General features: G+C 36.1%; 4 protein-coding genes across 13 annotated transcripts in view; 3 read left to right on the top strand and 1 right to left on the bottom strand.

Annotated features, from left to right (window-relative positions):
- The window catches only part of LOC107703702 (golgin subfamily A member 7B-like), a 4,749-nt gene extending 3,874 nt beyond the window's left edge, over window positions 1–875 (top strand). The window contains exons 3-4 of the mRNA XM_016506416.1: window positions 463–615; window positions 765–875. Of these exons, the coding sequence (XP_016361902.1) occupies window positions 463–615; window positions 765–875 (264 nt within the window). The remainder of the gene's footprint in view (window positions 1–462; window positions 616–764) is intronic.
- LOC107703806 (golgin subfamily A member 7B-like) lies at window positions 875–3,518 on the top strand (the record flags this gene model as incomplete). Its single annotated transcript, XM_016506549.1, has 3 exons — window positions 875–1,036; window positions 1,186–1,287; window positions 2,644–3,518. Coding segments are annotated over 3 exons (345 nt in total), but the record flags the coding sequence as incomplete, so codon positions are not given.
- A 6,300-nt stretch (window positions 3,519–9,818) lies between these two features.
- Window positions 9,819–14,485, top strand: LOC107703805 (coiled-coil domain-containing protein R3HCC1L-like). Of its 4 annotated transcripts, none has more exons than XM_016506548.1 (8): window positions 9,819–9,892; window positions 10,419–10,889; window positions 11,020–11,207; window positions 11,836–11,906; window positions 12,211–12,306; window positions 12,439–12,579; window positions 12,658–12,718; window positions 12,835–14,485. In XM_016506548.1, the coding sequence occupies exons 2-7, from the start codon at window positions 10,425–10,427 to the stop codon at window positions 12,708–12,710; spliced, it is 1,014 nt and encodes a 337-aa protein (XP_016362034.1). In that variant the 5' UTR covers window positions 9,819–9,892; window positions 10,419–10,424; the 3' UTR covers window positions 12,711–12,718; window positions 12,835–14,485. The 4 variants fall into 4 exon arrangements, with proteins under 4 accessions (XP_016362034.1, XP_016362032.1, XP_016362033.1 ...); XM_016506546.1 differs by having other exon boundaries at window positions 12,832–14,485; XM_016506547.1 differs by having other exon boundaries at window positions 12,806–14,485.
- LOC107703803 (far upstream element-binding protein 2-like) overlaps window positions 13,466–17,268 on the bottom strand; it is a 15,924-nt gene continuing 12,121 nt past the window's right edge. For 3 of the 7 annotated variants that reach the window (XM_016506537.1, XM_016506542.1, XM_016506541.1), the window contains 3 exons: window positions 16,547–16,747; window positions 16,231–16,451; window positions 13,466–15,061 (listed from right to left, as the gene is read on the bottom strand). In XM_016506537.1, coding sequence (XP_016362023.1) covers window positions 15,053–15,061; window positions 16,231–16,451; window positions 16,547–16,747 — 431 coding nt within the window. In that variant the 3' untranslated portion in view covers window positions 13,466–15,052. The remainder of the gene's footprint in view (window positions 15,062–16,230; window positions 16,452–16,546; window positions 16,748–17,268) is intronic. The other 4 variants (XM_016506540.1, XM_016506543.1, XM_016506538.1 and 1 more) reach the window with 3 other exon arrangements.

Genomic DNA, 17,268 nt, shown 5'->3' with positions numbered 1-17,268 from the left:
AAGTTCCCCTCTGAGTTAGACAGCAGGGTAAGAGTGTGTGTGTGTGTGTGTGTGTGTGTGTGTGTGTGTGTGGCAGAACAAAAGAGACACAATGCAAGTAAAAAGGAGAGGAACGAGAAAAAGGCTCTTCACTCAGAGAAACTCTGCTCTTCAGCAAAAGCACTGCTGAGTGCGCAACTCCACACATAATGAGCTGCTAATAGAGCTGTTTAAAGGTGTAAGATCATGTTACAGACAGCCAGTAAAGGCAAAGGGAGTTCAACATGTAGAGATTTCAGTGTCATTCTCACAATCTGTTTAATTATTTTGATGCAATCAAGTTTTATCATGTGATGTCCGGCCTGAGACTGATGTCTTTACAATGTTCAAACCCAGTAGTTTCTGCCATATAATGTCCTTGTGTGAACTCACTGGTGCTCTCTGATTGGCTGACTCATCTTGTCCTTGCACCTGATTGGTCAGATTGAGAGGACACTGTTTGAGGACACAGTGAAGACGCTGAATAATTACTATGCAGAGGCGGAGAAGATCGGAGGCCAGTCCTACCTCGAGGGATGTCTGGCCTGCCTCACAATTTACCTCATATTCCTGTGCATCGAGACACGCTATGAGAAGGTATGTTATCAGATTCAGATAAACCCACCCTGTAAATGGCAGGTAAAAATAAAACGTACTATCATGGGTCGCTTTATGTGTTGGTTCTGCAAACTATGGCGAATAAAAATGATGCTGCTGGTCAAAAGTATGCATGTGTGTGTGTGCAGGTGCTGAAGAATATCTCGCGGTACATTCAGGAGCAGAATGAGAAGGTCTACGCTCCTCGAGGTCTCCTCATCACAGACCCCATACCTGACTCATCTTGTCCTTGCACCTGATTGGTCAGATTGAGAGGACACTGTTTGAGGACACAGTGAAGACGCTGAATAATTACTATGCAGAGGCGGAGAAGATCGGAGGCCAGTCCTACCTCGAGGGATGTCTGGCCTGCCTCACAATTTACCTCATATTCCTGTGCATCGAGACACGCTATGAGAAGGTATGTTATCAGATTCAGATAAACCCACCCTGTAAATGGCAGGTAAAAATAAAACGTACTATCAAGGGTCGCTTTATGTGTTGGTTCTGCAAACTATGGCGAATAAAAATGATGCTGCTGGTCAAAAGTATGCATGTGTGTGTGTGCAGGTGCTGAAGAAGATCTCGCGGTACATTCAGGAGCAGAATGAGAAGGTCTACGGTCCTCGAGGTCTCCTCATCACAGACCCCATACAGAGAGGCATGAGAGTCGTATCCTTACAGAGTCTGCAAACTTCTGTGTGTGTATGTGAGTGTATGTGGTCAGTGGAAGCTGCTTGTTCTTCAGAAGCAGTTGTTAGTCCACCTTAGGATGTTGCATAAACTCTTTTATTATGTCTTCATTTTGTGTGAGTTTTGCAGTTATTGGAACCCTAAAGACAAGATTGTGATCAAAATGTGGGATGTAGCCAAATATTGTTTTTGACGTATATATTAATTACGTTTTTTTACTTTAAATTACTTTAACAGATTATGTTGAATGACAAATAAACTCAATATAGTTTTATTATATTATTATACTTCGTAATTAAAGATAAATATATTTAAGATGTATTTTTTAAACCCACATATATATATATATATATACATATATATTACAATGCATTAAATGTAAATTCAACAGATTATGTAAAATCTCAAATAAGCTAAATATTGTTTTTGTAATTAAATTAATTTCTTGATAACACTATATAATATTTATAAATTCATAATTTTATTATATTATTTTATTCTTTTTATGATAAAATTGTTTTTTCCCGCAATTGAATATAGATTCAACAGATTATGATGAATGTCAAATAACCTAAATATAGTTTTCATCAATAAATTAAGATATTAATGTAATATTTAATATTTTTATAATTACTTTTTTGTAATACATAGAATAGCAATTCAAAAGATTATGTTGAAAGTCAAATTATGTTGTTTTATGATTTTAATTGTTTAAAAAGTCAAGAGGGCCAAGACTTCTAATGTAGGACAGATCAAAATCACCATTTTAAGGGGTCAAACAGACATTTGATGTGTTTAAAACTAGCTATTTTTCATGTTATGTTAATTTAATGTGAGAAAATAGTTTATATAAAATATCCAAGAAGCTCTCATTATAAATAATTAGTCAGATTTGTGCCTTTATTGCTTTATAACAGTAATTGGACCAGGGTTATTATCATTAACTAAAACTAAATCTAAAAAACATTTAACTAACCATTAAATAACCATTAACTGAAATAAAATATAAAAAACATAATAAACTTAGTAAAACTATAATAAAAAAAACTATAACAATACCAGAAACACACAACAACATTTCTAAAACTTTATATAAAATTTGAACGAAAACAGAAAATGTAAAAAATAAAATCTAATTCAAAATATGAACAAAAACTATAATATCAATGCATATCAATGATATTAAAATAACACTGAATTGGACGTTAATTTTAATCATAATCATGGCAAGTTTTCTAGTAATAGCATGTATGTGTAAAGTTATTTCTTTAACTAGTTTGTGCATGTAAGGTTGTGTAATGCTGTGATGTTGCTCCCTTAACCCGCGTGTGTTAGATTGAGATCAGTGTGTACGAGGATCGTGGCTCCAGTGGTTCAAGCTCAGGAAGCAGCACAACCAGCAGCAGCGGACGCTGATTCACACACACACACACACACACACACTCAGACACACACACACTCACTCACACACACTCACACACACACACACACACACACTCGCACACGTGTGACGCCTTCATACTGACGGCCGCTGAACAAACACGACACGACAGCGACCGCTCAGCATCGTCAAACACAAACACACCTGACATGCACTGCCTCCACGAGACACATCAGCTGCTGGAACAGCAGCGCGTCATTACCTCAGTCATTACCTCCACCCTCCTGCAGCCGTTGCACATCCTCCAGTCACTCGCTGTAGCATCCTGGGTAAAGCGCACATGAGCTTCTGTCACTGTAATATGCAATCTCACTCACAAACGCCTGTGAAGTAGCTGCCGAACGGCACACGACAGTCTTCCATCTTCATGATTTTTCACCCTTTTGTTTTGAGTATGAGCACTTTTACTCTAACTATTAAACAGAAGACAGATTTTAGACTAGGTAGATGTCAAGGACTGAAATCTGACCCCAGATATTTTATACAGGCCCCAGACACTGCCATCTTATTCCACGGGTACTATTTATGACTTTATTGTGTTGCTTTATTTCATAGTGTGCTAATCGTTCATGCTTTGTACTCATAACGCACTGTCAGAGCAGAAACGAGTCCTGATGACGTGACTGAAGAGCCAGAGCTTCCTCACATGGTCCTTCATCACGAGCTTCCATTTCTTACTGAGAACCTTTGGCTCCTGTATGCAAAGATGAAGAGAAAAAGAAGCTGAGAGTGCTTTTTCTGTTGTGTAGCAAAATAAATGAACATTGATGGCCAAACGAACGAGTTCTGCCTTTCTTTATTTAATCCACATTTTATTTAAATGTATTTTTGCACAGGGTTTTATTCAGGCATTTTCCACTTGACTTAACAGATATGCTTTTAGGTAAAACAGAATATTGTTTTTTGGCATTAAGTTATTTAGATATCAATATAATATAATTTTTTATTTTAGAATAAAATAAAATATTTTTTTATAATAACTTGATCAATTCAGCAATTATTTTGAATGTCATAAGCTAAATATTATAATTCAAAATGTTAATGAAATATTTAACATTTATTTTATAATATTGTTTACAATAAATTGAATATTAATTCAACAGATTATGTTTAATGTCAAATAAGCTTAATATTGATTTTCGTCATTAAGACAATTTTTTAAAATAAAAGTGCGTTCACTTCAGCAATAATCCGAGTGTCTTTTTTATAGAGACCAACCATAGGTCTGTAGCCCATTACAGCATTCATGAATTACAATCATTTAAATTAAGTGCTCAAAAAAGGGAGTGACAGTCAAATCCTACACCACTTTTTTTGCAGTGTAAATTTTGTTTTAACTGCATCTGTCTTGCAACATTCATTCATGGTATATTTTAGCTTCCTAAACTTAGAGCCAAACATCACCTGCACTCACCCACACACGCTCGGCCGTCTCTGCTGGGCTTGTAGCCCTCAACAAATCTCTTTATAGTGTCCGTATGTGTTGGTGCACACCGGACGAGTGTGAGGACACACGGCATGAAGGGAATGAAGACAGAATCACACTCACAGACTGCACAATCCCTCACAATTGCTTTATTTGTAGTGCACACAATTACAATTTTAAGTAAACAAGTTCTAAAAAAAAAAAAAAAAGCAGAAAATAAAAGGAACAGCAACAAGTGTTTGATGTAAACATTTTCAGATTTAGTTAGTGCAGACTAAATTTTTCCCTTGAAATGTGATGAGTAACAGTACAAGTGTTCGGTTTCAACAGCATTAGAGTAAAGCAGAAGACTGAAGGTTTTGCATCTGTGGTTGAGTTTGTTGAATAAGTGGTTCAGTGTCAGACATCTGACAGCACAGCTCTGATTTAATGAGATGATGTCAAAATGAAACAACCTTGCAGATGGACAAAAGTTTGGAGTTTATAAGATTTTTTAAAATGTTTTTGAAAGAAGTCTCTTCTGCTCACCCAGGATGCTTTTATTTTATCAAAAGTACAGTAAGAACTAATATTGTGAAATATTATTACAATTTAAAACTGTTTTCTGTTTTCTATTTTCATATATGTTAAAATGTAATTTATTCCTGTGATCAAAGCTGGATTTCCAGCATCATTACTCCAGTCTTCAGTGTCACATGATCTTCAGAAATCATTCTAATATGTTGAGTTGCTGCTCAAGAAACATTTTTGCATTTAAATTAACATTTTAGATGTCTTTACTCAATTCAATGCATCCTTGTTGAATAAAAGTATTAATTTCTTTCAAATGAAATCCTACTGACCCCAAACTTTTGAACGGTAGTGTATGTAGAATAAAGCAGCTTTTCCTACACTAATACAAAATAAGTCAGGTATAAAACTAATAAAGTGACTGAATTCACTTTTAAATGATCTGATGTATATAAACTGATCATACCTAACCGTTCCAGTTGCCGTAAACAATGTCTGTCTTTCGATCGCCGTTAAAGTCTGCCAGCGCCACACCTCTCTCACACATCGCTGATATCTGTCCTCCACTCCTGCCATCAAACCATAAACACAAGACTGGCTGAGGATTAGAAATCAGGACTGTAATATAGATTGGGGTGTAAAATGCAAAAAATGTCTGTTCGCTGAGGATTGGCCCGATAACTACACCACGACCATCTTATAAAAAACATTGGATTTTTAACTTTTATAATATTAATATTCCAAAACAAGATTCAAAAAGTTACACTAACGTTAAAAAAGTTTGGGTTTTTAGAAATAAATTAATACTTTTATTCAGCATATTGGAGGCATTCAATTGATCTAAAGTGACAGTAAAGACATTTATAATGTTATGAAAGATTTGTGTTTTAAATAAATGCTGTTCTTTTACCTTTCTATTCATCAAAGCATACTGAACAAAATTTATCACAATTTCCACAAAAATATGAAGCAGCACAACTGTTTTCAGCATTGATAATAATCAGAAATGTTATTTAAAGAGCAAATCAGCATATTAGAGTGATTTCTGAAGATCATGTGACACTGAAGACTGGAGTAATGATGCTGAAAATTCAGCTTTGATCACAGCAATAAAATACAGTTTAAAATATATTCAAATAGAAGACATAGTAATAATATTTTAGAATTGTTATTGTAGTTTTGATCAAATAAATGCAGCCTTGGTGAGCAGAAGAGACTTATATCAGAAACATTAACAAATCTTACCAACCCCAAACCTTTGAAAGTTTTAGATCTATAAACAAACATGTCTTTTGGTCTCTCTCTGACCTGTTGTACTTATTGACGTTGACCTGTGGTGCAACATCAGACAGAGCAATGACGCCTTTCTCAACATCACTGGCGGCTTCATCCAAATTACACAAAAAGAGGAAACCACAGATGCCTAGCAGTACACACATCACGTGAATTGAGTTTTTGCTATTTGCAATTGTTCAATTTAATAATAATAATTGAATAATTTGATAATTGAATAATTGTTAATTTATGATGCACTTTGTTAGTAGCTTGTACTTGCGATTGTTGATCAGTTAGTACACTGTAAGAAAAATGGAAAATCTTTCAGGACATTATCCATTATCCAATATCCATTGTAACCCGAAAACACAATGCGTAATTTAAAATGCAGGTAAAAAACATTATGGAAAATTCTTTCATATTAACATAGTAGATTGTGCCTTATTTTTACAGACTTTTCTTAGAGTGTAGCATACCAATGACATCACAACGTCATTTAGCAACTTTTAGCAACAAATCAACCTTCCTTTAGCAACTTTCTCTGAAAATTAGATACTGCTCGAAGCGACCGTTACGGAACTTGAAGTTTGTCGGCATAAGTCGCCCGACCTTTAAAGAGTTTCATTTGGCTTAGCTAGTGTATGTTTTGCGGGTCTATTTGTCACCACGACACGGTTTTTCTGCGCACCTGAGAAGGCGTTGTTGGGCAGTGTTGCCAGATTGGAAATGTCCAAGTATCGTACCAGAAGTTCAAAATTATCGTATTTGGAAGAAAATGATCGTACACAAGTCAAACGTTCAGAATACAGCTATTTATCCTTTTCAGCACTCATTTTCAATACTTTATTGCTAAACTATCGACTTCAGCTTTGAAAAAAAAAACTGACCTAAGTGCGGCAGGAACGTTAACTTGTGCTCATGAGAGAGAGTCTTTCTCCACGATGATTGGTCGAGAAGACATGAGATGAGATGAAAGACATGCGAAACACGTTCAAGGCTCCTCACAATCATGAAGGTGCACGTACAGTAGGATCCACACAGCTATATCAAAGAGTATAGAAGCCCTATGATTACAATGACTATCATTTGGTGTCACAAAAATCTGAAATTATCGTACATTACGCTATTATTGATCATACATCGTACAGAGGTCAAAATTATGGTACAAATATGATCATTATCATACGTCTGGCAACACTGGTGTTGAGGAAGTAGATGTTTCTCTGATGGCGTTTCCCCACGGGTCTCTCCGGGCGTAGTAAGGAGAACCGCTGTCATCCACTGCAGTGTTCACGAGCTTGTTTTGGGTAACGTTACGGTCATACTTCAGAACCGGGTTTGGGCCGTTATACCTGACAATGGACAAACAACAAAAGCTTTAATGGGCGACAATCCTCAAACCTGTCAAGAACCGAAAAATATTAATGGTCTTCAAGATTATTACCTTTATAGCCCAAGAGGCTATGTGTGACCCTGGAGCACAAAAGCAGTCTTAAGTCGCTGGGGTATATTTGTAGCAGTAGCCAAAAATACATTGTATGGGTCAAAATTATAGATTTTTCTTTTATGCCAAAAATCATTAGGATATTAAGTAAAGATCATGTTCCATGAAGATACTTTGTAAATGTCCTACTGTAAATATATCAAAACTTAATTTTTGATTAGTAATATGCATTGCTAAGAACTTCATTTGGACAACTTTAAAGATGATTTTCTCAATATTTAGATTTTTTTGCACCCTCAGATTCCAGATTTTCAAATAGTTGTATCTCGGCCAAATATTGTCCTATCCTAACAAACCATACATCAATGGAAAGCTTATTTATTCAGCTTTCAGATGATGCATAAATCTCAATTTCAAAAAAATTGACCCTTATGACTGGTTTTGTGGTCCAGGATTACCTTTCAGAAAAAATAATTACCTTTTTGTTACTCTGTTCAATTTATAATTTTTTAACATTTTTGGCTATTTTTTGTGATTATTTTGTTATATTTATCCACCGTGATTTAACTAAGACAAGTTACAATATAAATGTTTTAAATTCTTCACATTCAAACCCTGAAGATTGTAACTTGTTTAAATCCTCAACCTTTATTGTGTGTAGAAAATATTAAGTATAAATGTCTTTATCTTTTCATTTAAGTTTTATCTATTTCTATTTATAAAAATTATTTTGCATTTTTCTCCCAACTTTGTCTCATCCCAATGTCATACTTTTAGACAGATTTAAATAGCGAGTACATATGCATACAGTGGTGTGAAAAAGTGTTGGCCCCCTTCCTGATTTCTTATTTTTTTGCATGTTTGTCACACTTTAATGTTTCAGATCATCAAACAAATTTAAATATTAGTCAAAGATAACACAAGTAAACACAACATGCAGTTTTTAAATGAAGGTTTTTATTATTAAGGGAAAACAAAATCCCAAACTACATGGCATACAAGAAGTGTTTGCCCCCCTGTTAAAACTGTGGTTTATCACACCTGTGTTATCTTTGACTAATATTTAAATTTGTTTGATGATCTGAAACATTAAAGTGTGACAAACATGCAAAAAAATAAGAAATCAGGAAGGGGGCCAACACTTTTTCACACCACTGTATATATATTCATACATTTAATTTTATTTAATAATAACAAGTCAGGTTATGCTGGAGTTTCTTTACCCAGCCACCACCACCTCCAGATGCCCGTCTCCATCTCCGCCATCCCATAATTCCGTTGGGTGGGGTTGTGAAGGGCATCTGGAGGCAGAACCGTATCCGTGGAGACAGAGAACATGGGCTGAGCTTGAGAGAGAGCTGACAGAGCCAAACCGAGAAGACACGCCCACCACATCCTCATCTCCACCTGTCAATCAAACAGTGTTCATCACAGAGTGCAAACTGACAGCAGTATTCATTCTTATGATTCATAATCATGCAATAGGTGCATGCGAAAAGCACTTGTGGCATTGCTAACACAGCATATGGATATGAAAACATAAATAAGATCATGCAATTATATTTCAATTAAACTGAAAGGAAGGAAAGTGTGGCGAGGATGCAAAACAGAACAAATATGATGTTTTGCATTAAAGAAAACAAACGAAAGAGACTTTCAGAGCAGAACTAAGCAAACCAAAGCGACATGACAGGACAGAATTGTTCATGCATTTGTAAGTCATCATCACCTCAACAGAGAGAGCTGTTATTTTAGCTTTAGAAGTAAATAATAATGTGTCATATCCACCTGTCGCGCTGACTGGGCTGGATTATAGTGGATACTCACGCTCTCAGAGTTTCCAGCACGTGGCTTGACTCAAAAGCTTGGAAAAATGATGTGTGATTTCTGTTTTATACGGCGTATATTCGCTCTTTACACAACTTCAATGCAGCCGCCTTACACAAGCGCTTGTGTAAGCGACTGACCAATCACTGTCGAGTATTTTAAATACTGTGGCGGTCTGACCAATCACAGGCCCGCAAGAGAAAAGAGGGCGTTAACGACGCGCGGTTCAGCATGCAGATGCGTTACGTCCCTAACAAACTCAAACAAATAACCTTGAATGAATTTAATTGGCTAAAATAATACAGTTTATTTTATTATTTATTACATAAAAGAATCAGGTTCGCATGTATTGTTTATAAATAATTGTAATGTTTGTTGTGAATAATAGTAGTGCAGCATTTGTTACTGAAAAAGTTATCACAAGTACTTGTAACGTATTATACTTGGCGTTGATTTAAATGATTAAGATAGTTCTTTTCGCAGTTGAATGATAAAACGTTTACTATAGATACTTTGGATAGATGTCGGCTTCGCATCTAAACTACACTATTAAACTACAACTCCCATAATAGGCTTTCCGGTCGTGACGTCAGGTCGTCCGTACGTCTCCAAACATCCGGTTATGGTTTCAACGTTTCGGCGAACTGAAAAATATTGAGATGTAAGTAGAAGAAAACTTAGAATAATTTCCTCTACAAATGTTGATTTTTACATCGTAACATACTATCCCAGAAGATTTTGATGTTACTGTCAGTACTTGGTAGTTGTTTTGAAAAGATATGTCGGGTTTCTAAATGGTGTCACGGTCATTAAATATGTGTTTGTGTTATGAAAGCTTACTATTTTTAAAACAGAGAGTGTATTTCAAACAGTAGTATGCTACATTGTTGTCATTTGATTTGATTTGTCGTTTATTATCTTGTAAATTAAAATTATTGTGCGTTGTTCATCCAACATCGTCCAGAAATATCAGTTTTAAATAATGAAAACGACGGATTTAAATAATGAGTCAAAAAATGATGTTGTAAAATCACAACATGTATAATGCCCTATCTGTGTAACACACTGGAAATGAAAGGGCAAATTATATTATATAAATGCAGGCCATTTACATGGACACTTCTAACAGTGTGGTCGTATGCTATTCTAAAAACAGCATTTGTCCTCATTACACTTTCTTTACACAGATCCCTATGGAGACTGAAGCAGCTCAGCCAGACGAGGGGCCCAATGCGGCTGCTCCGGCCCGAACGAAAAAGCCCACCATGGAAATCTACGTGCCCAAGAAACAGGCCGAGAAAATGGAGAAGCCTCAGACAGATGGTGACAAGAAATCCAGACCCAGGCCCCGGTACACTGACAAGGCCCGCAAGAACAAGAAGGATAAAGCCAAAGCGACAGATACTCCAAACGGAGAGGTAAAGCAGGAAGACGGGGGGCGGGAGGAGGGAGATAAAGAAAACCTAAACATGCACACAGAAAAAGAGGAGGAGTCTAGAGATGATACGGACAATGTATCCAGAACTATGAACACACCAGAGGACACGGGGAGCGCACTAGAACATGATGGGGTGCCAGAGAAGGAGGATGAAGGGGAGAACTGGGATTCTTTGTTTAATGATGATGGTGACTGTCTTGACCCACATTTAGTGGAGGAGGTAAGAGTTACAAAGACGATTCAATCCCTTCTCTCATTTTTGAGTGAGCTGTCCCTTTAATGATGACATAATGAACTGAGATGCATTAGCCGGGGTTTGTGCCCATGTTTGATTCTTCTTCCTGTTTCAGATGTCTCTTACGGAGGGCCGCAAGAAGTCATCTATACAGGAGGCGCGCTTCGACAACTATAATTGGATGCCGGAGGAGGAAGAGGAGGTGGAGCTTCGGGACGATGAGCTGTCACACATCGTGGAGATTTACGATTTCCTGCCTGAGTTCAAGACGGAGGACTTGATCAGATCCTTCAGCTCGTTCCAGTGTGTGAAGCTCTGATCATGAATCGTCTCAGTAGTGCTCCCCAAACAGGGGTTGATGAAAAGATAATAACTGATTAAATCGAACCACCATTTAATAAATGGGGCCTTGCAATTAATCAAGCTAAAACTGAAATAATGACATGTCTTATCAAATCAAAGGCTGTGATTAAATGAAAGGGATAGTTTACCCAAAAATGAAAATTTGATGAAAATTTACTCTCCAAGTTGTGGATGAGTTTGTTTCTTCATCAGAACAGATTTGGAGAAATTTAGCATTACATCACTTGCGTAGCAATGGAAAAAAGCTGTGTTTGTAAGAAACAAGTCCATCATTAATGTCTTTTAACTTTCAAACATTGATTCCGGCTCAAATAGTCCACTATCCATCATTTTCATTTTTCTGAGAAAGCAGCCAAAATAAAAGGTTGAACGTCGAAAGTGAAGAATTTATGGCATAAATATTTGTATTGCAACTGGTAATGTTTATTTGCAATTTGCATAAAAATTAAAAGATATGAAAAATTTGATCTGGTTAACTTACATGTCATGTAACCATTGACTGACATCTGAGAACCATATAAATGCCGATGTGTTATTAAATGATTGAAATAATCGCGTGTGTTTTCAGGCAGAAGGGGTTTGACATCAAGTGGATTGATGACATGCATGTCCTCGGTTTGTTCTCCAGTCCCATCGCAGGTCAGTGTGTTTTCCAGATGTTGTGAATGGCTGTATGCTGCCTATAAGATCCCTGGAATCAATAGCTGGTTGACCTGGAGGAAAATAGCATGATGGTTTTAACTTCAGTGACGTGTTTGAGGACCTGAAATTGTCTGCAGAAGTACTGTGAAAAAGAAACCAAAGAGTTTGAAGATTAGAAATGTACTGAGAGGAGCTGTATTAGGTGTCGTTACCAATTTTAGATCCAGAAACCGTCCAGAATAATATCGATGAGCCACCAAAAATGAGAAACCTCGCCCTTTTCTTGTTTGTGTTTGTGTAGCTCGTGATGCTCTGAGGATGAAGAACCCCATGATGAAGGTCAGGCCTCTCTCCAAATCATCAAACGCCACTAAAGCCAAAGCACGCAGCTGCTCCGGTACTCCTGCTCTCTCTTATTCACTCATGTTTTATCTATTATGAGACTGTTTTGTGCATTCATCACAAATTAATTCATAAATCCAGACTTGTTTAATATTTTTTCCCCCTCCAAACCTGACTGTCTCTGTAGATTATCTGCTGCCGGCTAAAGAGCGTCCTCAGACGAGTGCGGCTCTGGCACGCCGCCTGGTGATCGGGGCTCTGGGTGTGAAGAGTAATCAGACCAGAGAAGAGCGAGAGGCCGAGAGGAACAAACTACGGCAGGCAAAAGGTGACATAACTATTCACAGCTTCGTATTTTGCTAGACTGGTAAAAAACAGGGATTTATTTAATCTGTTTTCTCATTAGAACAAAAGTGTTTGGCTGCTAAGCAGCGTGAAGATGCCTGGGAGGGCAAATGAAGACACAGGTTTGCGTTTATGTGAACTATGAAGTGTTTTGATTTGATCATCAGTTCATGCCTGAAGGGGTTTATCTGTGGGTTTGGGGTCTGAAGGGTTCATATCTCACATCCCCCTCCAGCAGGACTACTGCCAAACCAGCACAGATTGAACCGAAGCCACAACAACAGGGAAACGGGTTCATCGAATCAAAGTGTGAGAGCCACACAAACGCCAACAGGGACGTTTTGTAATTTTATATCTCTCTTCTTGAGATTTGTTTTGAATTATGAACTTTGCCCTGTAAATGTTTATGATTGTTTTCAGTTTTGGAAAGGCCATTTTAATGTATTTTGGTTAAAGAATGTTTTTCTCTTTAGTGAGTAAAACTAGATCACATGTCAGTGTGATTTCACTTTCCTTAGTTTGGTTTTCATTTTTTATTTCAGTAAAGAGAAAAGTCTGATGATGTCTTTCATGCCATTTTTAATTTATACATTTTTTAAATGAGTGAATTATAAAATCTGTCAGCTCAAAATAAAAAGGAAATAGGAAAGATGTTTTTTGTTTTAAATTAGGTCAAGCATCATGGTAGTACTTGTAAATTGCAGATTTTAATTAAAAGTTTAATTACAGTGACTATTCTGTAAATCGTAATTGAATTACAAAAAAAAAGAGTTTGTAAGAATGAGGTGAGACTAAAGTCCATTGTGAGTATTCTATTTAATGCCAGTCAAGTCTTTTGCAAACCATCAGCACATTCTAACAGAACTTTTTTTTTTTGTATGCGTTTTCATTATTACTGCAAATATTGTGCTGTTAGCGTTTATCTCCAAAAGATTTTGTTCAGGCACTAAACTGACAGACACACACTCAAGTGTCTGTTGTTCTCTGATGTTCTTGCACTTGAATTCCCAGCTGTGATCTGAATAATGTTGAAATCTTTCTCTAGAATATCATTCATGTATTTGCCAGAGTTTTTCTTTATTATTTGTTGTTAAACAGCACAGTCCATTAAACGCAAGGTACTTCTGCGCCTCACAGCCTCGTTTTCATTCCTATCAGAAATTAAATAACTACCCTGACTAAAAGCTATAGTTATCGTTCTTGTAATGAACCTTTCTAAAGTAACGTTACAGAAAAACTAACCTGATTAACTGCCAGTAATTACAGGTCTAATAGTCTGAACTTAAAACGGATGCCTAAACCAGGACTGGTCGAAAACAACAAAAAAAAGCCATTTAAGCACATCTTCCATTCAAATCCATCTTATTTCAACATTTTTATTATTTTGGCATTGAAATGCAGAGAATAAGTGAATTAGATAAAATGGAAAATTACAAAAAACGAAAAAATGTAGATATTGTAATATTTACTTTCTTCCCACAACCATTAATCAAGTTCTTTTTGGCCTTTTATAGTAAAATGTTTGGGCGGCTCTTCTAGTCACCAACCAGAAGAATGATCAAAAGTAACGCTAATGATTGTATTTCAAAAAACACTATCAGACTGAACAGCGGTCATGTGATCGGACAAGGATTTTGTAATGTTTATTTTGTATATTTTAAAAACAAGCAGTAAAAAAAAAAAAAAAAAAAAACATACAATTTATATATTTATAACATCATGGCTTCAAGTAACTTGGGGTGGGAAGAAACAAAACAGAACAGAAACCCTCATTTCACAGAGTGAGGAGCAACACACACGGCTTGAGTTTCAGTACCAGAACACACTCTCGCGCACACAGGACACACAGACTGAAACCCCATTTGATAATCACAGGAGAAAAAAATCACTAAATGAACAGAAAGAAAGAAAAGTGAACACATTAAAACAGTGGGAATGTTCCAGCACGAAATCAAATTAAAACGACTAAAAGCAAAAACACAAGGCATTAAAAAAAGACATGGTTATTCATTGAGTTTGAAACAGTAGTTATTTACACCTGAAGATTCTCTAAATGTACCGGTTTCCTCAAATACTTAATTAAAATAATAACAATACAACAACAGGAAGTGCACGCTCATGTGAGGAAGTTAGTTGAAGCGTTCCCTTGTGTTTCCTGGCCATGAGTCACACTGATGCAAGGGACGAAGTGTTTGTGGAGGGGAAGGCAGAGTTTGAGTTTAATCCATCAGCGTTTATGCATCCAGCAAAAACCAGGAGGAGAAACGAGCATTTACAGAAGCCGTATGGTTTCATAAAGACAGAAATCCGGCTTCAGAGGAGAGAGAGTCACAGAGCTTTTCAACTGGACACGAGAAAGAAAAACAAACAAAACGGGAAGAGCAGAAGTCCTTTTGTCAGAGGAGAGTGAGAGGATGGAGGGAAGGAGCAGAACGGATGAGAGTTCAGCAGTCACTTCACTGCGCCTGAAGAGAGACGAGAAAACACTGTCACATCGCCGCTGCATATGGAAACACAAAACTGAGCAACACTGGTCAATCACAACTTCCAATTACGCCTTAAACTTGCCTTGCCAAGGTTTTTAATTTATATAGCACATTTCGTACACAATGGTAATTCAAAGTGCTTCACATAAAAGAAAAGTAAAATAATCAAAAAATAATTACAAAAATAAAACAAGGAATTTAAAAACTTTGAAAATGATTTAAAAATGGATTTAAAATTAATTTAGGACAATTAAAAATAGAAAATGATTATACATAATCATGACAACCTGCCTTGCCTAAAAACCTTGAGAAAAAAAACAAAACATAATACTTGAAGTTCAAACATTTTACACTCGGGATTTTTATTTTCATAATTATTTTGTTTATATTAAATTATCAATTGGTATTTCAGATGCTTAAGTGTAATTTACAAAAAATATAATTTGAAAATATTCATTTTATTTATAGAATTTTCCATAATACACGTTTGGAAACAAAAATACTTTAATAGTGCGAGTAATCCAATTTAATCCTCAGCATAGAAAACTTGATATTCATTTTGTCAATCAATTAAAAATACATAATGTACATAAAACTAAATTCAATGAATATATTGTTCTTTATTTATAATTATTTTGATTATTTTTAATATTAATATTTAATTTTTGATTTGATTTAATCTTAAGTCTTAAACTTAAGGTATATTATTTTTTGCCAATCACATAAAAATAAAATAGTGTACGTAATATACAAAACTAAATTTATGTTTATAATTTTGTTTATATTTATAATATTAAATTATGAATAGACGTCATATTGAAAGCTATGTGTATGCATAATTAAAAATGAAAATGCATACTATTTACTTAATATCTTTTATAATATTTAAAGAATGTTATACATCAAAGTTTAGTTGGCAAACAGAAACTTTAATAATGTGACTTAATATTTCTAATTTAATTGAGTTTAAAGCATCAAAACCGTAAGTTATTTTAATTTCAGCCAATCAGTTAACTTGTCAATTTTAAACTAGTTAAATTAGTTTGCATCATTACTCAACTTTAATTAAATATGAATTTGAATCTACTTGCCATCACTGGCTGTTCAGACTCATGTAAACAGTACAGAGGTGTGATTTGTGTTTGTACCTGTTGGCCCTGCGGTGTGGCGCCTGGCTGTCCCGCGGCCTGTCCCGTCTGTCCGTAATAAGCAGCCTGCTGTCTGTAGTACTCCGCCCATGCGGCGCTGTAGTCCGTCTGTCCCGCCGCTGCAGCTCCCGGGGCTTGAGCTCCTCCTGCGGCGGGAGCAGCACCTCCTCCTGCTGCAGCTGATAGAGATGAGAGATGATTTTCATCAGCAAAACACAGAGCTGTAAGAAAAGGCAGCCTGAATGCCAGCAGATTCATTCACAGGAATTTCTCTACTCTCTCTTTACTAAACACAATGAGGAATGAGCGCTCATACCCATCTTTTTGTAGTACTCCTCCCAGGCCTTGGTGTAGTCGGGCTGGGCGGCGCCGGGAGCAGCTTGGCTCTGGTCAGCAGGAGCGGGAGCGGCCGGTTGGGCCGCAGACATCTGTTCGGGCATAGCGCCCCCTGCGGGCTGCTGGTAGTACTGTGCGTAATAAGCTGCCCAGGCCGCGTTATGATCCGCTGCTGCTTTACCTGAGAGAAACAGACACGCATTCACTTTACACTTCAAACACTTGAAACAAAGCAACTAACAAAGATGAGCAGAGCCTCAGGAGAAACAAGATAAAATTAATGTTTAACCAAATAAAATGAAATGATTCCATTAAAATTATCCACTTTTAAAAATTTTACAGTTCAAAAGTTTGGGGAGAGCAAGTTTTTTTTTTTTTTTTTAAGAAAAGTAAATTTTATTTAGCAAGCAGGCATTAAACTGTGACAGGAACATTAAAAGGCAGTTATTTTAGTATCACTGATATACAATTATATCTTTTTCTTAACTGGATTTTTTTCCCCCTCATATTTTCTGTTTTCACCAAGTTCAGCTAAAGTTTTAGTAATTTTGTTGTGCCTGTCATTTTTATTAGTTTATATGGTTTTTAGCAATTTTTATTTATTGGTTTTAGTTTTTTATCTTTGGATATTTTAGCACTTCGAGTTAAAGGTTTATTTTATTTAACAATATTTTACAAAGGATTTCCATTTTAAATCACCGT

Source organism: Sinocyclocheilus anshuiensis, unplaced genomic scaffold (assembly GCF_001515605.1).
Source record: "Sinocyclocheilus anshuiensis isolate Anshui unplaced genomic scaffold, SAMN03320099.WGS_v1.1 scaffold274, whole genome shotgun sequence".
NCBI classification, from domain to species: Eukaryota; Metazoa; Chordata; class Actinopteri; order Cypriniformes; family Cyprinidae; genus Sinocyclocheilus; species Sinocyclocheilus anshuiensis.
Note: the sequence above shows the minus strand (reverse complement) of the source record. Positions and strands in the feature narration are given on the sequence as shown.